At 39.6% G+C, this 21,631-nt stretch overlaps 2 protein-coding genes across 3 annotated transcripts in view; both read left to right on the forward strand.

The window, feature by feature from the left end:
* Nucleotides 1-18,581, forward strand: part of FBXO3 (F-box protein 3) — a 19,760-nt gene extending 1,179 nt beyond the window's left edge. Inside the window, exons 2-11 of the mRNA XM_010563669.1 lie at nucleotides 2,336-2,425; nucleotides 5,736-5,899; nucleotides 7,703-7,817; nucleotides 10,454-10,658; nucleotides 12,267-12,312; nucleotides 14,595-14,679; nucleotides 15,536-15,658; nucleotides 16,113-16,228; nucleotides 16,625-16,815; nucleotides 17,922-18,581. Coding sequence (XP_010561971.1) covers nucleotides 2,336-2,425; nucleotides 5,736-5,899; nucleotides 7,703-7,817; nucleotides 10,454-10,658; nucleotides 12,267-12,312; nucleotides 14,595-14,679; nucleotides 15,536-15,658; nucleotides 16,113-16,228; nucleotides 16,625-16,815; nucleotides 17,922-18,047 — 1,261 coding nt within the window. The 3' untranslated portion in view covers nucleotides 18,048-18,581. The remainder of the gene's footprint in view (nucleotides 1-2,335; nucleotides 2,426-5,735; nucleotides 5,900-7,702; nucleotides 7,818-10,453; nucleotides 10,659-12,266; nucleotides 12,313-14,594; nucleotides 14,680-15,535; nucleotides 15,659-16,112; nucleotides 16,229-16,624; nucleotides 16,816-17,921) is intronic.
* Nucleotides 18,239-21,631, forward strand: part of CD59 (CD59 molecule, complement regulatory protein) — a 10,326-nt gene continuing 6,933 nt past the window's right edge. The window contains exon 1 of one of the 2 annotated variants that reach the window (XM_010563667.1): nucleotides 18,239-18,249. The gene's annotated coding sequence lies outside the window, so the exon portion shown is untranslated. The remainder of the gene's footprint in view (nucleotides 18,250-21,631) is intronic. The other variant, XM_010563668.1, reaches the window with a different exon arrangement.

Raw genomic sequence — 21,631 nt, forward strand, 5'->3', positions numbered from 1 at the left:
GTTTTTTTTGTTTTGCCCCCCCCCCCCCCCCCCGCAAATATTAGTCGAGAAAGCTAAAGACATCACAGAGAATTCTATTAGGATAACAGCAAAAAAAGAAATTAAACATCAGCAAAAATTATAACAATTGTTACAAGTCCAGTATGGACGATTTAGTGGTAGTCGCTAATGGTGTAGTAAAGGCACTCCAATATTTACCAAAATGAAATTGATTTTGCTGTACAAGGACAATGAAATACTGCGTAGGCTTCCTATGTTTAAGGTCAGTAATGGCAGTTTTGCATAATTGGCTGTTTGTAGTACTTCAAAGCGTTAGATGAGGAAATCTCTAGGTCGCTTACATTTGTTTTAGTGACACATATATATACTCTGACCATCGCAAACATCACAGTTTCTCTAGTATTCCACAGGTTGGTTAATCTGATGGTGGCCCTTAAATAATGGAAAAGCTGACAGGTCACCAAGTATTTATTTAATTGATGAGAATGGCTTTAATTGCATCTTTATCATGTTTGAAGCCACGTGTTCCTGTGATGCCATGGTGACTTCTTTCCTACCAGAAGCTACAGGCTTGATTGATAAATGCCAATATAATAGATTTCTGCAAGGGCTGCGACTTTTGGGGATATTTCTGTTCCCTGCCCCCCCCCCCCCCAAAAAAAACCCCCCCCAAACCTCCCAAACAAAAAAAAAACCATGTCATGAATGAAGGTCTTACATAGCCAGATGTCAAGGTTTGAAGTGAATGTGTTTCTGTCTTTGGGTTGTTGCAGAGGGGAAGGGTGGTGGCAGGGAATACAGGAGAATTGCTTTACTTTGTTGAGGTTGATTTTGAAATACTAATACAATTCTAGTTTAAACAGCTTATAATACATATTGGGGTAAAAAAAAAAAAAAAGGATTGGATTGAACAGGTAAATATGAATAATTCTGTAGTCTCAGTGCAAGATGTTTTCACCAGTCCTGGACTCTGGCTGATTTTACTTATCAAAGACAAATTTGAGAGGCTGTGTGTAACTACGTCCATTTATACTGGTGGTCTTTCTTGCCAATTTCTGAACTACACTGAAGAGAAGCCAGAAAGCAGTAACTGGAAGCTTAAATTTGGTAACCTCATTTGGGGTATTTAGATGTTAATCACAGCCATTAGAACACACATATTAACTGTTAGAACAAGCTACCAGAGGAAGTGATGTTGTCACATCTAAATTGGTGGTATCTTGTGGGGAGTTTCTTTAAAGCATAACTGATAATTCAGCTCGAACACAAAAGAGAAAAGATTTATTGTCTGGTCTTCAGGTTAGATTGAAATCAGGCAATTGTTTCTTTTAAATTCTACGAATCTTTGAATAACACGATCATTCCCTGTATTACTGCTCTGCACGTTGCTGATGCTTTGCCGCACGTTCCTACTAGTATAAATACACTGAAATGTCTCGCTGTCGATACCAGTTGTACGTTCCAGAAAAGCTTTATAACTGTAAAAGCAAATATGGGAACAGACTGTATTTGATGGCACCTCCATCGCTGCTTTTTAAAGAGCAAGTTAGCAGGCATCAGGAGTATAGGTTAGTTTTTGCTATCTCCTTGCATCAAACCAGGATCAATTTAAATGATTTCTGAGGACAGTTTTAGATCTATATCCTACAGGTTTTTTAATACTGTATTTGCAATAGCTCTGCATAGTGCAAGGTACGATTCTTTTAACTTGCTCAAGTAGCAATATTACCTGTAATGCGATGGCAAGAGCTTATATATGGTCTTCATTACAGTGAGCTTGCAGTACTTATTTCCAGGTCTGTTACCCTTTGTATTTTTCCTGTGTCTGTTTCTGGTCACGAAGTTTGTTATTTCAACAACTTAAAGTGGAAACTTTGTAATACTCAAACTGTATAGTTTCTGTAGCTTACTGTTTGAGCTTTCAGTAGTATGGAAACAGTGGAAGAGATAGAGTAGAGACTGACAATACAGGTAAGAAAGCAATTTAAATCGTAATAACTAGCCTGTGCTACTGGAATGCTTGCCACTGGAGTGGAGTCACTCCGAAATCTTTCAGGCAGTGTTTACGATGGCGTAAGTCTGCAGGATGACCTGCTTTACAAAATTACTCAATAGCTTACAGTTCTTGAAGTGTGTAGAAAAGTAGTTCATGACTTACACAGCTGTAGTGAAGACTTGTAACCATTGAAAGCACAACTCTAAAAAGCACAGCTAACTAACTTTCAAATGCTGCATTTATTTCATGGGAACACAACATGTAATATACTGGTCAGTATTTATCCCTGTTTATTTTGCTACTCCTTTGCAATCAAATCTAATGATTTTATATTTATAGTTGCTGCTATTTAAGTCGAAGATTAAATCAGCTATCAAGCCATGATCCGTTGTGGAAGAGACACTGCAAGAAATACTGGCTTATTTCAGAGTAAGTGTGGTTGTTTTAAGACTTTTTTCTATGAAGATGAGGCTTATGTTATTGTGATGTCTCTATGTCCATGTTACTTCTAGTAACTCTAAGATTGAAGTGGTATTCACCAGCTTCTCACCAGCTTCAAATCAGTGAAAGGTTAGAGGTATCAAAAATGTTAATTTCCTAAAAAAGCTTCATGAATGTAGAAGCGTTAAAAAGTTTCATGGATGGGTAGAGAAGAGGTGCCCTGTTAATGCCTAGGCTGAAGGAGAAGCTGCAACTTGACCTTACCAGACACCAAATATTCTATATAGGAAAGTAGTATTCCAAGTTCTGTAATTATGAGGGGTACAACTCGATGGTTGTGTCAAGGGTAGCCAGGACTGGAATCATAGAATAGTTGAAGTTGGAAGGGACCTTTTGAGATCCTCTAGTCCAACTCCCCTGCTCATGCAGGGTCACCTAGAGCAGGTTGCTCAGGACTGTGTCCAGTGTCCTATCAGTGGGCACTGCTGAGAAGAGTCTGGCTCCATCTTTATTCCCTCCTATCAGGTAATTGTATGCATTGATAAGATCCCCCCTGAGCCTTCTCCACCTCACTCAGCCTCTCCTCATGTGAAAGATGCTCCAGTCCCATAATCATCTTTGAGGCCCTGCACTGGACTTGTTCCAGTATGCCCGTATGTTTCTTATAATGGGGAGCCTAGAACCGGACACAGTACTCTAGATGTGGCTTCACCGGTGCTGACTAGGGAGGGAGGAACACCTCCCTTGACCTGCTGGCAACACTCTTCCTATTGCAGCCTGGGATACTGTTGGCCTTTTTTGCTGCGAGGGTGCGTTGCTGGCTCATGGTCAGCTTGGTGTCTACCAAGACCTCCAGGTTCTTCTCAGCTGGTCAGCCCCCAGCGTGTACTGGTGTCTGGGGTTATTCCTCTCCAGGTGCAGGACTTTCCATTTCCCCTAGTTGAATTGAAGATTCTTCTCTGGTTGTTGAGGTCTCTCTGACTGGCCGCACAACCATCTGCTGTATCAACCACTCCTCACAGTTTTGTAGCATCTGCAGACTTGCTGAGGGTGTACTGTCCCATCATCCAGGTCATTAATGAAGGTATTAAATAGTATTGGCCCCAGTGTGGAGCCCAGGGGAACACCACAAGTGACTTGCCTCCAACTGATTACCCTTTGGGCCTGGTCGTTCACCCAATTTTCGGGCCACCTCACTATCTCCTTATCAAATCCATACTTTGTCAGCTTCTCTGTGATGTTATTAGCAGAGAGACAGTGTTGAAGGCTTCGCTAAATTTGAGGTAAACAACATCCGCTGCTCTCCCCTCACCCATCAAGCAAGTCGCCTCATTGTAGAAGGCTATCAGGTTGGTCAAGCATTATTTCCCCTTTGTGAATCTATGCTGACTGCTCCTGATCACCTTGTTGTCTTTCCTGTGTTTGGAAATGCTTTCCAGGAGGATTTTCTCCATCATTTTCCCAGGAAAGTCACGTTGGGCTGCGTAGAAAGTTTTACATACATGGTTCTTGAGGTGTTGCGATTTTTTAAAAAGCTCATTTTCTGTTCACTTGCTTGCATTGAACTCAGGATGTCTGTTAAGTGGAAGCTAACTATAAAGGTAACAATCCACATCTTTGCTGAAGAAGCATGTTTTTCTCGAGAGCTGAGAAAGCTTGTGGAGTTGACTGAAGTGAATTAGCAACCAGTTTTGTTATTTTTTATCCCCTCTTTGTGTCCTGTTTTCTAGACAATATCTTTTTATATTGTAAACTGTGAGGAGTATTAACTACTTATGACTTCAAGGATCAGATCCATGTATTTTTCCATTATTCAGGTTATGCAGGCGCTCCTTGTATTACACAAGTAGCCTAAGGTGGCAGAACAGCTAGTGATAAGGAGTTAATATATATGCATAAGTGGGTGGAGAAGGTAATTTAGAAAAACATTTCCAAGCTTGTAGTTTGTAATCTATATTGTATCATACAGACTGTATTAAAAATTAACAGCAAGCAAAGTTGAATCCACTAAGATAAACATACTGTGCACGTTCTAATTATATGCAGCTTATGAAGATACAACACAACTTCTAAAATTTTGCCTTGAGATTCTCTGCAAAAGAATCTAAAAATCCTAAGCGATAGTCTTACTAGAATCCAAACTAGAAAGGAAAATCTGGTGGGAGATGGGGAAAGAAGGTAAGGAAGTGGGAAGTTCAAACTGAGTACCTGATGCTTTAGAAGAGGAAGTTGTTGTGTGTATGGGTGAAGATGAGGGGGTTATAGAGCTTTGCTAAGGAGAACTGGCTCTGGGGTTGGCCTCTCAGATTCTGGCTTCTCTATTGCCAAGAAAAACTGAGTAATGAAGGCTGTGGGTAATTTCTACAAATAACATTTGGAGAGTGAAAATATGCTGAAACTTCTGTCAGCTGCTGAGACGTAATTCACTTTGGGGTTTTTTGCTTTTAACCTCTTTGGTTTGACATTAGTTTATCTAATTTCCCAGATTAAACTTAATCTACTTTTTCCCCCCTCCATTCTTCTTCAAGAAGTAAGGTTCTTCTCTCCTTTTTAGAGCTAAAGATGATCTTAAAGGTGATGTGATGACTTCTCAATTGTTACATTTTTATTTAGTTGTATGAAGCTGTACTAAATCTTTTAGATTCAGCATGCTGGCTGGAGTTTGAGGAGTTGGAATATATCCTAACGCAAAGATGCAAGGGCTGCTACAATTTGGAGTCAGGCATCCTTTGTCAGATGTTAGTCAGCATTTTTTTGGCAGCCTCTCTTCGCATAGCCTGCTGTTGTGCCTGTGAGGAGAGCTGAATATGCAGTAATTCCTTAAGAAACTGACTTTCCAGATCATTGCACAGAGTTCTCATTTAACTCTCTAGTTTGCTCCTTAATCCTTCTTATTGGGTAAATAAAGGAGTTTGTGACTAAGGCAGTAGATCAAAAAATGTGATTTTTTTAAAAAAAATTTTTTTAAAGGCCTTCTCTGTGTATGTGTGAAATGTGATGTGAATTAGCTATTCACCAGTTCTAAGATTTAATAATAGGCAGCAATCTGTTTAAAGGAGTACTGTTCCTAAATTTTCCCCTGATACCAAGTACCCCAAATGTTTCCCAATTCTTTTCCAAGTAGCTGTTGAATAGATGTCAGAATTAATTGAGTTTGTGTGGCTTCATGTGGCTCAAAGCGTTCCTGGCTTAATATTATGCAAGCTGTTTCTGCCAAATAGCAAATATTAACTTCTTGGGTTTAGAAGTCAAGCTTTTTGGGCTGGTATTTGAACTTATTTTCTTCATGTCCACTTAGAGAGGAAAAAAGTCAACGAAATCAGAGCTGGAAAGCCATCTTCATCAGTACTTACTCTGACCTAGGAAGATATATCCGATACTATGCTACATTGAAAAAAGCCTGGGACGACCTAGAGAAGTACTTAGGACAGCGGTGTCCTCGGATGATTGGTTCTTTGAAAGGTAGGTACAATGTAATACCTGCTTTCTTTAGTAGGTTGGCTGACGTGACATTATCGGTGTGTGCCTCAGTTACTGGAGCCCTGAAAGTCAAGTAGACGTGCTTTCCCTTCCCCTCCAGTAAATAAGTAGATTGGACCACATATATTAGTCCTTGCCTAATTACTAGTGATCCATAGATTCTCTGAAGATTTCTTTTCAGAGAAGGAATCAAGATTTTCTTTTTTTTTATTGTCTAGTGACCAGTCTGTCGTCTTTATCTCTGGATAATCAGGAAATGAATACACTTCTACTGCTTTTGTCTTTGGTTGCTATGACTGGTTTGTTTGTTTGTTTATTATTATTTTTTAGTTTAATAATGCCATTACTTCAAGGACCTGGGACCTGGATTTTATTTGTGAGATTTTCTTAAGACCTAATTAAAACACTTTCACATGAAAGCAGGCATTTTAAACTAAAGCCAATCAAAAAGGAAGGTTTTTTTGTTTTGGTTTGGTTTTTTTTTTTTTCCTTCTGTAGGTCTTACTGTGTTCCTCTAATGAAGGTAAATTATTGGCTGAACAACAATTTTTATTTCCCTCCACCCCCCCAGGATTCTGTTTTCAAATTAAGTTCTTCCATAACTTACACCTTTTTAATACCATTTATACAGGATCTTGTTTCAATGAATTGTTAAATTATGCCATATAAATGAAATGGATAATGAATATGAAAAGGGGTTAAAAAAAAAAATCACCCAAGAAGCCTTGATTGGAACAGAGCACAAAGGCCACTCAGTTGATCTTTGCTAGAAGTGAGGGTGCGGAACCCCCCTGAAGCATGTGTGGAGGTCTAAGGGTAGTTACTCCCCACTCCCTTCTGTTGATGATACAAAACCCCCCTGTTACAACCTATTTATTGCTTCAAATTCCAGGTGAATGGTGGCTGCAGCCAACATTTCTTTGTAACTGATTAGACTGGAAACTGAAAGAAGTAACCCTTAGAATGATGAAAGAGTAAAATCAGTATTGCATAAAAGTTTTAACTGAAACTCTGTCAGCTAATGACAATATTGTGGGGAGAAGGTTCACTTCACTTTATAAAATACTTTCTGCTTAAGTCAGGCCTGTTGAGATTTCATTGGATGGAGATTGGTGCTGTATTAAGTAATCATTTAATGTAATCAGCTTCCTTTCACATTTGCGTAGTATTCATTCTGTGCCACCTAGCACACAATAGTCACCAAATATTGACTTGAGTCCGTGTTCATTTGATCAAGGCACTTACAAATTCTATGCTTTGTATTTTAAATACTTGATTTTTAGTGATTCTGGCCACTAGCATGAATTTAATCAGTGGAAGATTCTTGAGACCATGCTAGTAGACAGCTGCGTCCCAAAGTTGAACTGAATGCATCTTGCTTTTGTATGTCTGTTAGTTCACTTTCTCTGAATTATAAGTGGCAAAATACTTTGAAATATGTATTCCTTTTGTGATAACATTAAAAAAAAATCCATAATGCTAAGGTTGCTGGGGCTACTTAAAATTGTCTTTGGCAGTTGAAGACATGCTTTTATGTCTAGAATGTAGCTAGATTTTGCCTTATTTCTAGCCACACAACTCTGATGAAGTGATGTGAAATAAAGTTTTAAAGGAGAGGTCTTAACACAAACTCTAATATTAATTCACCTTTGTCAGGAACAGCATACTGGGCACTTGGGGGCAGAGTAGTGAAGCAGCATTAAATTCAAGACTTAGGTAGGAGCAGCAGTTCTTGATTCCCCCTCCGAAACTGCCACTTAATACTCTGTTTCTTTTTGTACACAGAGAGCGTGCGGGAGGAAGATCTAGATGCGGTGGAAGCGCAAATAGGTTGCAAACTCCCTGATGACTATCGATGTTCATTTCGTATTCATAATGGACAGAAGCTAGTTGTTCCTGGGTAAGGATCAAAAGCTACATACCAAGTTACTAATTTCTTTTGTATTTCTTGGATAGTTTATATATTAAAAAGATAAAATGTCTGCTGAACAGGATAAATTAAGCATTTAAATGTATTGTAGCTGAGTGACTGCTTGAAATGACACTTCTAGAATTGGCTATCTTCTAGTCTCAGAAGTAATTGAAAACACAGTGTAGATTTCTAATTGCTCAAATTACTCTTACACTTCAGTTCTTTTTCCTAGCAAGAACCCCCCCCTTTTTTTTTTGGTAATAACTAAAACTTCCAACTGTTAGGCTTTTAATCATACCACTGCAAGTTGCTCCCCTGAAGTTTTGCTTTGTATTACATAAGTAAATTAGCCTCTTGCACTCTTCAGGTTTCATTATTTAATAACTTTTTTCTTTAAAATGGTTAGGGAATAATTTTCAAACCAGGTAGTCGTTTTAAATAGAATCAAAATGTCAGTTCTGCAAACTAAGTTTTCTCAGTAGCAGATTTTACAATTTTATGCAGTTTCAGCAATTCAGAACTCCTTTTACATTAAGGTTAGAAGGCAAATGACCAAACATAGTTTCCTATCTCCCAGCTACAGAAGAAGTTAGCACGTCGGCACTTGATGAAGTGCCGCAAACATTAGCAAAAGATGGAAAGCTATGGCAAATCATTGCAGTGTCTGTAGGGGGCAATGCATTCACGTTGCTCTACCAAAACCTTCACTAGTAAAGAAGGTGCAGCTTTTTCCACTTCTAGTGTTGTATGTGCAGAAGGGATGTGGGAAACAGTTTTATGCAACCATAAGGATGAATTCTAGTTCTGTTTCTTTTCCAGGAGAGACTTTTTTTAGAGAGGAGATAGGTGCCCTAGTTCTGTAGACTTCAAATGGAGCTCTGCCGCTTGTGTGCTTCCTGCTCTTCCTACTACTTTTTCACTCCCATGAAGCCTCTACTGTGAAGATGTGCCTGTGGAAGGGCTGCAGGAGCGGACGTATGCCTTTGGGCATGCCTTTCAGCTTGAATAACTGCCAGTGGGCTGCGGTCCATTGCTGTGCCCTCGAAGTGAAGGCCTGAGCCTTGCACACAGGCTGACAAATGTTGGTGGAGCACTGACTGGGTGACAAGTTAGGTCTGACATGTGGGACCCTGGAGCAAGAAGGGCTGCCACACTGCAAGTGGAAGGTGCGGTCTTACTGTTGGGGGTAGGCTTGCTTTCTTGTGGGAGATGAATACTGGGAAGATCAGGTGTAGGTTAGTGGAAGTCTATGCAGCAAGTTGTTGGCATGTTAGATCAGAAATGGAGGAGATTTGGGACTAGCTGTCATTGTTAGAGTTTCAGGTTTCCATGTTTGGATGTTAGCATTGCTTTTTAAACTGTAGGACGTGCTAATTCCAGGCAAGACTATGTAAGGAAAGAGAGGAATGGAACTTGTTGCCCAAGATGGGAGCAGCTTATATCATGCTGACATGTGGCAGCTTGCACCTGAGTCACTGCTTTCATAACACCAGTAAAAGCTTAGCATCTGCAAGAGTCTGCATCTGAGAACATCATTGAAAGGCAAATTAGAAGGGAGTATGGGTGGGGAAGTGTACATTATAGGTTTGTGTACTCCTCTTATTGTGAAGCGCACTGCTGTAGTGTGTGCCCTTGTAGTTGATTAATTTGGTCATGTTACCCCTTTTTATCATTCTTCCATTGTTTGCCCCTTTATTACATTGAGTGTAGGTTGCTTGTTCTTTTTTTTTTTTTTACTTTCACCCTAGCTCTTACCTAGCCCAACATTCATATCAACATTAACTTTAGCTTCCGATGCTCACCTCTGTTCCTAATCTGTTACGTATTTCAGATTAGTACTACTTTTTTCCAAATATATATATTCTTTTCTTATGCATAGAGAGGCTCCTTTTACTGTCTTCAACGTCACTTCCTTATCGTCAAAAACAAATTAAAAAATCCCATCCTTTGCTGTGATGCATACAAAAAGCTAGAGGAAAAAATTAGACAGTTGATGGTCTTGCCGTGTCACGCTGATGCATATTGTCTCGTTCTTTCCTTGTATGTCTGTTTACTTGTGTCTGTATGCCTTAGTTTTTATACTGAGATTATAATTTCTCTGACTCAACAAGTTATTTTCCTTCTTTACTTCTCAACCTTTTTTCCAAAGCATCACTCCTTGCTGACTGGAGTTTTAATCAATGACTATTACTATAACAGCTTGGTATTACAATTGAAAAATCATGGATGTTTTGATAGTATTGAAATGAACTTGCACAAAACTCGAGATACAGAGCACTGGTTATTGTTATATTATGCTACTAGGGGAAGCTGCATCAGCTGTGAACAGCTTCTTTGAAGTAGTTGCAGACATGATGGGAATCACCAACATAGTTTAAAATGGTGCTTTCGGAGGCATAAAACATACAAGGAGGTGTTTATCTTAGAGCCATCTAGCCTCCCTTTGTGAAGGTTGATGTTGCAAACTAATAACCTACTTCAGCACCTGGACTTGGACTTCATCTAAGTCTAGTACGCATCTATAGCATTGACAGAATCTATGCTTAGAAAAGATTTAAAGCTATCTTTGCCTTATGAGTGGTATCTTCTGTTTATCTTTCCTTTTTTTGTTGTTGTCTGTTAAGTTTGATGGGAAGCATGGCACTGTCGAACCACTACCGCTCTGAAGACTTGTTGGATATCGACACAGCGGCTGGAGGTTTTCAGCAGAGGCTAGGTCTGAAGCAATGCCTTCCTCTTACTTTTTGCATTCATACTGGCCTGAGTCAATACATGGCCCTGGAGAGTGTGGAGGGACGAAATAAATATGAGATCTTCTATCAATGTCCAGTAAGGAATATACATTTATACTTGCAAATGTACTTTTCTAATGATTGATGGTGTCCCTTTGCATGTTATCAGATACCTGAAATATTTTACATAGCAGAAAGTGAATACTAAGGGATCATATTAGTTCGTTACTTGCCCCTCAGTTGCCATCTGGTTTTCATCAAAGCCCTTAAGTGGAATGGTTAGTAAGGGAAAGAAATTTACATGAAGTTGTTAATGGCTGTAGGTTCATGATGGCGGACAACATTCATCCTTGTTGGAAGGTATTAATTTGTTCAAACTATGGCAGGTATATACTCTTGTCCCTCTTTCTGTAAGGAAGAAAAGCTTCTCCGTTATGGAAGATCGGCATCTGTATATATCTCCTCCCCCAGATATGCTAAATGTAAACTTACTGCAATAAATGATACCCCCTGGTTTGTAAGCAAAACTTACTCTCCAGTGAAAGAACAAATTGCTCTTGAACACCTCCTTTGTAGAACGTAATTATTTGAGTATTTTTCATAATTCCTATAGCTGTAGTATTTTAGGATAGGCATATTGTTGCTAGTGAAGCTTAAGGATATTATACCTAACAAGATTTTAGCCCTCTCTCTCCTTACCTGTGCCCTGATGACTTCCTTACCTGTCCCCCCCGCCCCCAGCCTTCAAAAAAGGCAGGGTGAGTAAAGGGTGCTTCTTAGGGGGGACTCTTCATCCTGCTATGGAGTTCCTGACTGTTTGTTTTCAAAGCATGTAGCAATGAGATTTCTAGGGGATGCCTTGATAATGGATCACTTGAAGGATGTTAAGATCCCCCTTTGTATTATGCTGAGTATTTAAACCTTCTGGATAATGCTTGGGAACTTGGAAGGTTACTCACTTATATTTTTGCTCATCTGTGGACAGCCCTGCTTTTTTCAGGGGAGAATATGGTAGTATGGGAGCTGGGATTGTTTAGCCTAGAGAAGGCTCAGGGGAATCTTCTCAATGTTTATAAATACCTGGTAGCAGGGCATAAAGAGTCAGGGCTAGACTCTTCTCAGTGATGCCTGCCCAATGACAGAAGAAGCAGCAGTGGGCACAAGTTGAAACACAGGAAACTTGATCTAGACGTACAAAAAAATGTTTTTACTGTGAGTGTGGTTGAACACTGGAACAGGTTACCTGGAGAGGTCGTGTAGTGTCTGTTCTTGGAGACATTGAAAAACCCAACCGGATGTGATCCTGGGCAATGTGCTCTAGCTAACCCTCCCTCAAGCAGAGGGATTAGACTGATCGTCTCCAGAGCGCTCCTCCAACCTCAGCTGTCCTGTGCTTCTGTCCTAAGGCAATATTTTTGGGGGGCCTTGTTTCTTGAATGATGCATTAAATCTGATTTTATATGCATGAGCCTTAGTGAATGTTCACGCTGTATATTCAGTGATCATGTGAGCACTCATGGGGACAGGCATGTGCTTTTTATATGTTTGAATATCTGACTGGGAGTATAATGATGTATTAAGCAGCCAGATTTTAGGTTTAGAGAATACAGGGAAAGTGTTCCCTATGTTGTATTTCAGGTGTTCCAAGTTTAACCTTGAAAGTCTATGCTCTCCTAATACATCCATAAACTTCTTTCCCTTTTAGGACCAAATGGCTCGCAATCCATCTGCTATTGATATGTTCATTACAGGTAACGCTTTAGATAAAATATTCCGCAAAATGTTTTAACTGTGCTGTTTAGAAAATGCACGTCAGTATGACTTGAACAAAGCAAGCATTCTAAATTCTCTGTGCTGCTTGTAAGATTCTAACCTACTATAAAACATCAGTGGTTACTTGAAATGAGATGCAAGTTTTCGCTATTAAAGCTTGTCCTTCTGTGTGTCTTGTATACAAATCATTCAGTGTACTAACATGTCTAACAATGAGCAAAACCTTTTAAGTTAGCCATCATGGGGGTGATGTAAGCAGTTATTAAATACAACACCCAAGTGGACAGAAAGATTTTTTTTTTTTTTTTTTCCCCTCAGTAGTTTTTGCAACCATGTTAGAAGTTGAAAATATTTTGCATCCCTTAATGAAAATCTAATTAACTATAAAGATAGCTGCAGAAGAATACCTTTCTGGATTTTTGATTTGCCTGATTTCTTTGTTCAAAGGATAAAGGAGGGAAGGGGAAAACTGCATAACTGCTGTTTGGTTATGTAGTAATCTGTGATGATCATCTGCCTGACGTACATTCACTGGAATAGTGTTTTGATTATTTCTTTTTGTTAATCCACTGGAATCTGGTAATTGTGGCTATGTCTAAATTAATTCCTCTCACTCAGTGGGAAAGCAGATATGTAATAAATGGCACCAAAATAGTACTGAAATTTAGCCTTGTGCATTTCTTAGGATTTATGTATTAATATTACAGTGAGAAACCACAGTAGACAGTGCTATACCATTGCTGGTTTGAGTTGAAGGTAGTCAAACTCTTAGCCACGCTAATTTTAGGAAACCTTTCTATGTACTGACTGATTGTATGAACTGATTTCAATATGAAGTAGTCAACCTGTCATCTGTTTTACAAAGGTCTTATTGCAGAATGCATTGTATGCTTTAGAACCATCGTAGGAAAGATATAACAGAAGCTCAAGAGTTTGGTTACTTGCTTCTCTCCACCTGAGGAATATGTAATACTTTAAAGCTACTCTATGGTGAATTGGTATTGCTGCTGACGGTTGCTGCTTTTATGGATTTGAGTTAATGGTGAGGTGATCTGACATCATATTTAAATTTATTCCGCTTGGCTGAGAGGGTTAATCTTGGCTTATTGCAGGGTGGAGGGGAAGTTTCATATACAGCATTTATCTTGTCGTTTTGAAGGTGACAGGGTAAATTGGTCCACTTTCTCCATTCAGAGTTACTTTTATACGAGGTTTGCATTTCGTGGATTAGTGGTAGAAAGGAGGATAATAAACTTGGAGTTCCATAGACTTCCAAAAGATCAAAGGACAGTACACATAGCTCTTGCTCAAAGGAAGAAGTGGTAAGTACACTTAATCTAACAGGAGTGGTAGTATTTGATAACACATCAGTGAAGGTGAGGATAATGATTTCTTAGTATTCTAGCTTAAATCCAGTTTTGTATCAGTAATATTGACAAACAGTTGAAGAACTCTGTAGTTTTCTATTGAACTCTGTATTGCAATGCTTGGAAGATTTATGGCTGAGTAATTCATTTACGGAGAGCTGATATGTCTTGTATGAAACTCTCTTCTTTGAGAGTTAAATGTGACAGCTTGACTGTCTAATTAGAAATTGAGGTGTTCCTGAAGAATGGCTGTAGGTGTATGAAAAGCTGTTCTCAGACAATGGCTGTAAATGTCTGAAAATCCCAGGTTCTTCGGAACGACATACAGTCTTAGTCTTCTGGGTTGCTAGCAGGAGTGGGGAATATATCTATGGCTTATCCCTGTTTTTAAGGAGAGGGAAATTCTGCAACTTGCTAGCATGTTACTTAGAAACCGTATTCATACAGAAACCTGGATATCAAAACTAAGTCTATAAATCCACCAGCAGGCTTGCATGCCTCGCATAGGTAGAACAGCTGGGCATAGCTATACAAGTAGTATAGGCCACTATATTTGTCTTCTTTCCTAGTCGCAGCTGAACAGTCATGAGAAGGAAACCGGATGATGAGAGACACCAGCATTCGAAGACCATGACTATAATGTGAAATACTTAGCTAAGAGATTCTTTGTTTGCTGTGTTATTTCTGGAGTATGCACCCTTAACTCTTAGTTCTTGCTTGGTTTCTCCAAACGATCTTTGTTGGTAGAATGGACTGGAATATTGAGTGACTCATCTAAGCAAGCCCGAGAGTTTATATATTCAAAGCTTTAAACTGTTTCCTTGAAGTATTTATTGTAATGTGCTTAGTGGTAAATTTACCTGTCCTTATGAATACTTTTCTTTGGCATCTAGGTACATCTTACTTGGAGTGGTTTACATCCTATGTAAACAAAGTTGTAACTGGTGGTTATCCTATCATCAGAGACCAGATTTTCAGGTACTGTGACTGGGCTTTATAACCTCACTGCAAGGTTTTGATGCTTCTTCTAGAATGCTGACCTCTTTCCAAGTAGTTATGGGTATCTGATACAAAAGCTGATGGTGGAGAGACGAGAAAGCATGTGAAAGTTATTGAAGATAAAGCTGTAAAACAGAATGCTTAAAGAAACTTCTTTTTTTATACCAGAAGCTTCAGAGTTTGTAACTTTGCATTATCAGAACCAGAATTTGTGTCAAAACTGATCTGAAGTTTAGCTAACAGCATAATATATATTCTGCTTGCCGTGAGTGTGCTGCTGCTGCAGGACTGTTCCAAGTTATTGAAAAAGCAATTGTTTCACCAAACTGGTCTCTAAAATAACACTGTTGAATATGTAAATAAACAGGACTTGTTCTGGTGTTTGAATCTTCATGCACTTTTAATTTCTTCTAAATATAAGCAAGAGCCTTAATTCTTTCAAACTCAGATGCTATAGAACCAAGTTCCTGATCTGTAAATTAATTTGCCATAGAAGTTTCTAGGTTTTGTTTTTTAAATAGCATAATGACACATCCTTATTAAACAAGTGTGTTTTCATTGACTTCAGATGAAATTATACGCTTAGCTTAATACAAGCATTAACGGAGGTACGAAGAGATCCGCAGCTGTATGAATTTTGGTGATGGGAAAGTATACATCGTGAAGACACTGCATACATACATCCTTTATTTAACTGCCAAATGAGAAGTTAAGAATTACTTTTAATCTAGCACCACAGTGCTCTTATTAGTAATTAACTAATCACTTTACATGTTTAGTTTTCTGTTTTGAATGTACAGAGCTATTTGCAGCATTGATGTTTTCCTTTCTGTAGGTATGTGCATGATAAAGAATGTGTTGCTACCACAGGAGATATTACTGTTTCTGTGTCCACATCTTTTCTACCTGAACTCAGTTCTGTACATCCACCACATTATTTCTTCACTTACAGAATCAGGTAAAAATAACAACTGAATTAACTTGTATAACACAGGAGAGACCTATGTAACGTTCAAAGCATCAGTTGTTGCAAACTTATGCACAGCATTCAAAAATGTTCTAAAATGAATAGGATGTGTACAACATGCTGTACTTATTAAAAAAAAAAATACTAAATCATTACCTGATCAGGGTCGCAAAGTACTAGTCAAGTTGGTAATTGATAAAGTACAGTGACGGGTGGGGAAAAGAAGTTACAAGTAGCTCTTGTGATTTAGAAAGGGGTAAATAATGATAGATAGTGAAGCAGAGGCATGGGCATGAATCCCAACAGCTGATTCAGTATTCTTTGCCTTAGGGGTTAGGGGTTTTTTGCCCAGTCTACTTGGAGAGAGATCCCAAGGATACTAAAGTATTTCTTAAAATGTATGAAAGTAGTTACGTAACCATTAAGTATGCTGTTTGGCTTCTAGAATTGAAATGTCCAAAGATGCTCTTCCTGAGAAGGCTTGTCAGCTGGACAGTCGATACTGGAGAATAACAAATGCCAAAGGTGATGTAGAAGAAGTTCAGGGTCCTGGAGTAGTTGGTAAGTAAAAGATTGCTTTTACGAACCCAACAGAGAGAGTGTTTCTGTATTTAACGTACATGTTACAAAAGTTACGTCACTAGCCGTTTATCATGGTGACGGAGGGTAATAGTTGTATGGTTTGTATGAAAATCATTTTGTTGCTTGAAAGAAAGGGATGTGTATCCACCTGTTTTGTCTTTAAGGTTGTTTCACAAGGGATGTCTGAACATCCTGATAGTTAACCACTCTTCAGACAATTTTTTAGCATCAGTAATTGCTGAGAATCATTTATGCATCCACCGGAATATAAAATCATCTGCCTGAATATGTTGTGGAGTGCAAGTGCTTTAGCAAACTGCTCAATTGTATTTCTACCTCAGTCCTTACTATTGTGATCTAATGTTTTACCAACAGGGGAGTTTCCAATTATCAGTCCAGGGAGAGTCTATGAATATACCAGCTGTACTACGTTTTCCACAACATCTGGATATATGGAGGGGTATTACACCTTCCACTGCCTCTACTACAAGGACAAATTCTTTAATGTCACAATTCCCAGATTTCATATGGTGTGTCCAACATTCAAGGTGTCTACAGCACGAATGGTAAGCAGAGATGTAGTTGTGCTTATCCTAGACTTTTTTCCCCCCATCCTCCTGTTTTCCAAGAACGCTTGGATTAATTTTAATAGGACAGTGTAACTGTGTTGAAACGTCAATGTCACATCATTTTTCAGTTTTCATTCTTTTCTTGAAAATCACTTTTTTATCAGAAACGTTTCTCAAAAAAACCCACCCCACACTTGTCTGTTTTAGCTATAATAGCGTATCTACGTTCTTCAACATGAAAAGTTTCAGTTAATGACAACTTAAAAAAGATAGCAGTCCATACGATGTTCATTAGTTCTCACTGAAGGTTCATTTCATCAAGTCACTTAATGACTTTGCAAATCAGTAAGATATTTAGCTTGCTGTTAATTATAATGTAGTTTTAGTTTGGAGATTGCAGGTTAACTATATAATTTATCCCTTTGGCACATTTAGAGAAGAATGCTTTATTTATTTTATCACTAGCATAGCCCTTATTTAGTGACTAATTTAGATAGAACTTGGAAGTTTTTGTGCAAGCACTGAGTCTTTCCCTGGGGGTAGACATCTACTTGTAAACTTTCTCATGTTTTCCCAGGGATTTGAGATGCTCGTTAGCAGTAGCTCTAACAGTAAGTGCCAGCAGATGTCATGCTTCTAACAGAAAATGGCATCTCTTAACTCCTGCTCACATTTATGGGAGTTGTAACCTCCTTCCATTCAGTTGACTGTAAAAATAATTTGCTTTTCTCTTTTGCTCTACCTCTGATTTTAAAGGTAGTAACGACCGTTTGTTTTTCAACTGCTTTTAATAAAAGACATCATAACCAACCAAGAAAATTGGTACAGCTAAGATACTGAATTGTGGCTCTACGTAGTGGTACATATGAAATAATGAAGGTTAATGAATATTTACTGAGTTAAAGATCAAGTAGTTTGGCAAGATGATCTCTATTGCACATTAAACTTCGTCATTGTAAGGAGCTGATTTTAGGACATAGAGTACAATGTCTGTTTCAGCTAATTGACGTGGTAATACAGACTTCAGATTTTTCTAGGTAATTGTTAGTGCTTGCTTATAACTGGAACAGATTTTAATTAAATATGGATGTGTTTTGTGTTAGGAAACAAATCACAATGAATATGCAGTGGATGAAGACGAAGATTCCACAGACACTGATGAATACGAAGATCGACGTAGAGTGTTGGACATTCCTGCACCTTCTGGACGCTGCCCGCGTCATACCTGATGGGATTTTCTTCAAAACAAAATAAACTGTTTTCAGAAGCTGAACTCTTTGGGGCTAGTGCATAAGAATATTTCTGACTCTTGTAAATGAACTTTCTGTTGCACATCAGGGCAACTAGCATGAATGTTGGTGCCAGTTCTAATATTCATCAGAGTATAACTTTTTTTTTTTCCAGGTTTGGAAGTGGGGAGGGTGCTGGGGGGTGCTGGGGGGAGGGAGAGGAAGAGGAAGAGAAAGGTGTTTGGGCTTTGTTCACTTTTTTCCAAAGTGCGGAACAGCTTGTTAGTTCGAGGTAATCATATCTTACATTTTTAAACTATTGCCTATTTATGATCATATTGCAAATATGGTGTGGGGATTTGTTTTTATATGAGCATTTAAAATTAGCAATAGACAAGATGGCATAAAAGGTGTATACTGTTGTCCTTTCTCATGAGTTTCTACTCTTGATAACTCCTGCTAAGAATGAAACTTGCAGTTTGGTCTGTGGATGCCATTTGGGTGAGATCAGGTGCTCTTATGCTCTTTTTTTTTTTTTTTAATTAACATAGAAGTACCAGAAAATTCTGGTCATCACATGCATAAATTGGAAATGAAACTGGCCTTATTTTTAGACAATCTGTCTTTCAGCTTAATTTTATGCTAAGTGACTCTGATTGGATAATGCCTTTTGGAATGTAGTGTACCTGCGTAATCTGCCACTCGGTAACCAAGAAATTTCTCAATGACTACGAAGTATGAATTTGTAAATATATTTTGAGTTTTTTCTTTATATGATATTTGCTGTTCAGACTTTGTCATAGGTGACAAATTTATGTTGAAGTATCATGTTTCCCTAAATCCTCTATGGATTTTTGTAACTACGCCTGAATAAAAAAAGAAAAGAAAAAAAAGGAGGGGGGGGGGGATGGGGGGGGACGACCCTGACAGAACACCAGATGACTAGAAAGTTTATATTTAAAGAGGTATCTGTTTGCTTTATCACTTTTATTTTGTTTTCATTGTCATTAATAAACAACTGCCTCCTTTGCTCCAAAGTGCTACATGGGACTCTTCTTGCCAAGACTTGAGCAATAATTGTGTGAGTAGCATCGCTGTAGTCAGTTCCTTTTTTTGACATCCAGAATTAGTAGCTCCTGTGAGGAACAGCAGTATATTGTGGTTCCAACTGAATTTTTCCATTATTGACTAGTGACTCCTCATACAGAAAGCCTGTTTTTTTACAAGTCATAGTATTAGATTCTCCATCTGCTCACCTTTTTCTAGTGCCACGTAGCATTTGGATCTTCCACAGTGGTACAAGGTAGAAAACCAAATATTGAGTACGATCCCTCCAACAGTCGTTCAGGTGAAACATCTAGAGAAGCAAAAAAAATTGTGTTGTCCCTCACAGAAGTCTGAACAGCAGTGTGATTTGCTGGAGTGGTTTAAAAATGTTTCTGTTCTGAGGATTCCTCAGTATTAACTGTGAGGGGAAAATGTGATGTTTGCGGCATAAAGCTTTTTCTTCACCAAAATTTCATCATCTGTTAAAAGGATCAGTGAAAAAAGGATTTAGTGGAACAAACTTACTCCAGTGCTGTAAGTCTTGTGTGTTTTTAAGGACATATAACTCGTGGCTAGGAGGCTTGCTCGGTGCTTTATCAGGATCTGTATGTTCTAGTTAAGTGATACCGGCTGAAGGTCATAAGGCTCTACAGGAACACTCCTGACTCTCGGTGCTTTTCCTCTTCTGGGGGAGTGGTTCTCTCCTGGGTTTTTAAAGAGGAACTATGATCATTGCTCACTGTAGAAGAAGCCAAGATGTAGGACAACGCTGTTGTGTCAGCTGCTGAGCACCGCGATGTGAGGGTTTGAGGCCTCTGATCCAAGCACAACCAGCGGTCAGAGGACTCCTGTGAACGGTGCATGTATGAAGCGAGAAGGTAAGCAGGTAGGGGGAATGATGTTGCTGTTTTCGTACAAACACATACGTGTTTTGTAACAAGAAAAAGGTTATTCCATTGCTTCAGGCGGCTATTTTGGCATGTGGCACTTTGCCTAAAAGCTACCAGATGCTTCCTACATCTGGTTCCTGCAAGCGTTGTTAACTCTTCATTATGTGCGTTTGAAGTAGGGCTTATGCCAGTGGTTCTCCTCACCCTACCCCAAACTCCGAAGGTTATGCCAGATAGGTATGAAAAGCGAAGCGGCTGAGCCCAGTGAAGAAAACAAGGCATCGGTTCTGTTTGCCAGCATTGCTGAGCTGTAGAAATCTTCACTGAGAAAGCGGGAGAGAATTGGCTCGAGGTCCCGCTTCAGAAGACAGCACTTCACCAGCGCTCTGACTGATCCAGCGAGCAAGTGTTGGTGTTTAGCAGACCCAACTGCTAAATCCTTCCTATGGTGGTTATAATCTGTGCAATATGCGCGCACAGGTTATAACATATATATGTCCTTCGCTTTGGCCGCCATCCATCAGGTTCAGCCTGAAGTTCTGTCAGCTTCTCCTGACGCGGATCCTTGACGGATGCTTGCTTAGGACGAGGTAAAATAAGTCTTGTTGAACATCTGTGGTGAAAAGCCTAGCACATCCAACGCAAATCTGTAACTGATCTGGTCCTTTTTTGGTACGTGGAAGAGGCCTACGCTGACAGTCTCTTTGTAATTGTGCTGGAGGATTCCTTCAGCATTTTTTGTGGGCTTTTGCTGATGTAAGAGACTGTTGGCTGGAAGTGTTTGTCTTGACGTTGCTGCTGCGAAGACCCTCAACATCCTGTTGCCGTGGGGCAGTACGCGCAAAATGTCCCTGAAGAAACCACCATATCTGCCTGAAGCTAGCAGTGCCTACCAAGCTGCGCTTGCCCACGAGCAAGGTGAAGAAACCACCGTGAACACCTGGGCACGCGCCCATGGAGGAACACGGGGCGGCACGTATGGTAATGAGCTCCGTGGAAATGGGTGTACTTTTCGGAGAAATCATGGGGACCGGGACAATAAAAGAACTGCGTACTCCTCTCTCAAAAAACTGAAAAAGCACCTGAAAAGCAACTGCAACTGGAAAGCAACAGAGGAAAACCTGCAGCGCTTGGGACTGGGACTTTGGCTGGAACCTGGAACCTGGACCCTCCATCACCTGCATCGGGACCGAGTCAACGGGACGTTGCTGGCTTCGTGGTGGTGGGGGTAACTAGTCTTGCTGCATCTCTTCCGTTTTCTTGCTTAGGTCTTCCTCTTTTTCCTTTCTTCTTCCCTCTGTCCTGTCGCTATTATCAGTTGTTATAGGAAATAAAACTTGTAAGGTTGTACGGCATCTGACCTTGTTTGTGTCTTAATCTCGCTCTTGGGATTGTTTAAGAACGCTCCCCGATACCGGATCGGGACACTGGTTTAGTGGAGAGAACCTTTGGCCACCATTTCCTTGCTGTGACTCTGTTTTGGGTTTGCGTGGTGGGGTTTTGGTAGCGGGGGGGGGTTGCAGGGGTGGCTCCTGTGAGAAGCTGCCCACTCGGGCAGCAGACTGCATAATGCGAGAAAAAAACAAGTGGTGTGCCAGCCAGTGGGGGGGGGGGGGGGGGGGGGACAAAAAAAAATACTGCTGGGGA

This window comes from Haliaeetus leucocephalus, unplaced genomic scaffold (genome assembly GCF_000737465.1).
Source record: "Haliaeetus leucocephalus isolate CR32 unplaced genomic scaffold, Haliaeetus_leucocephalus-4.0 Scaffold173, whole genome shotgun sequence".
Taxonomy (NCBI): Eukaryota; Metazoa; Chordata; class Aves; order Accipitriformes; family Accipitridae; genus Haliaeetus; species Haliaeetus leucocephalus.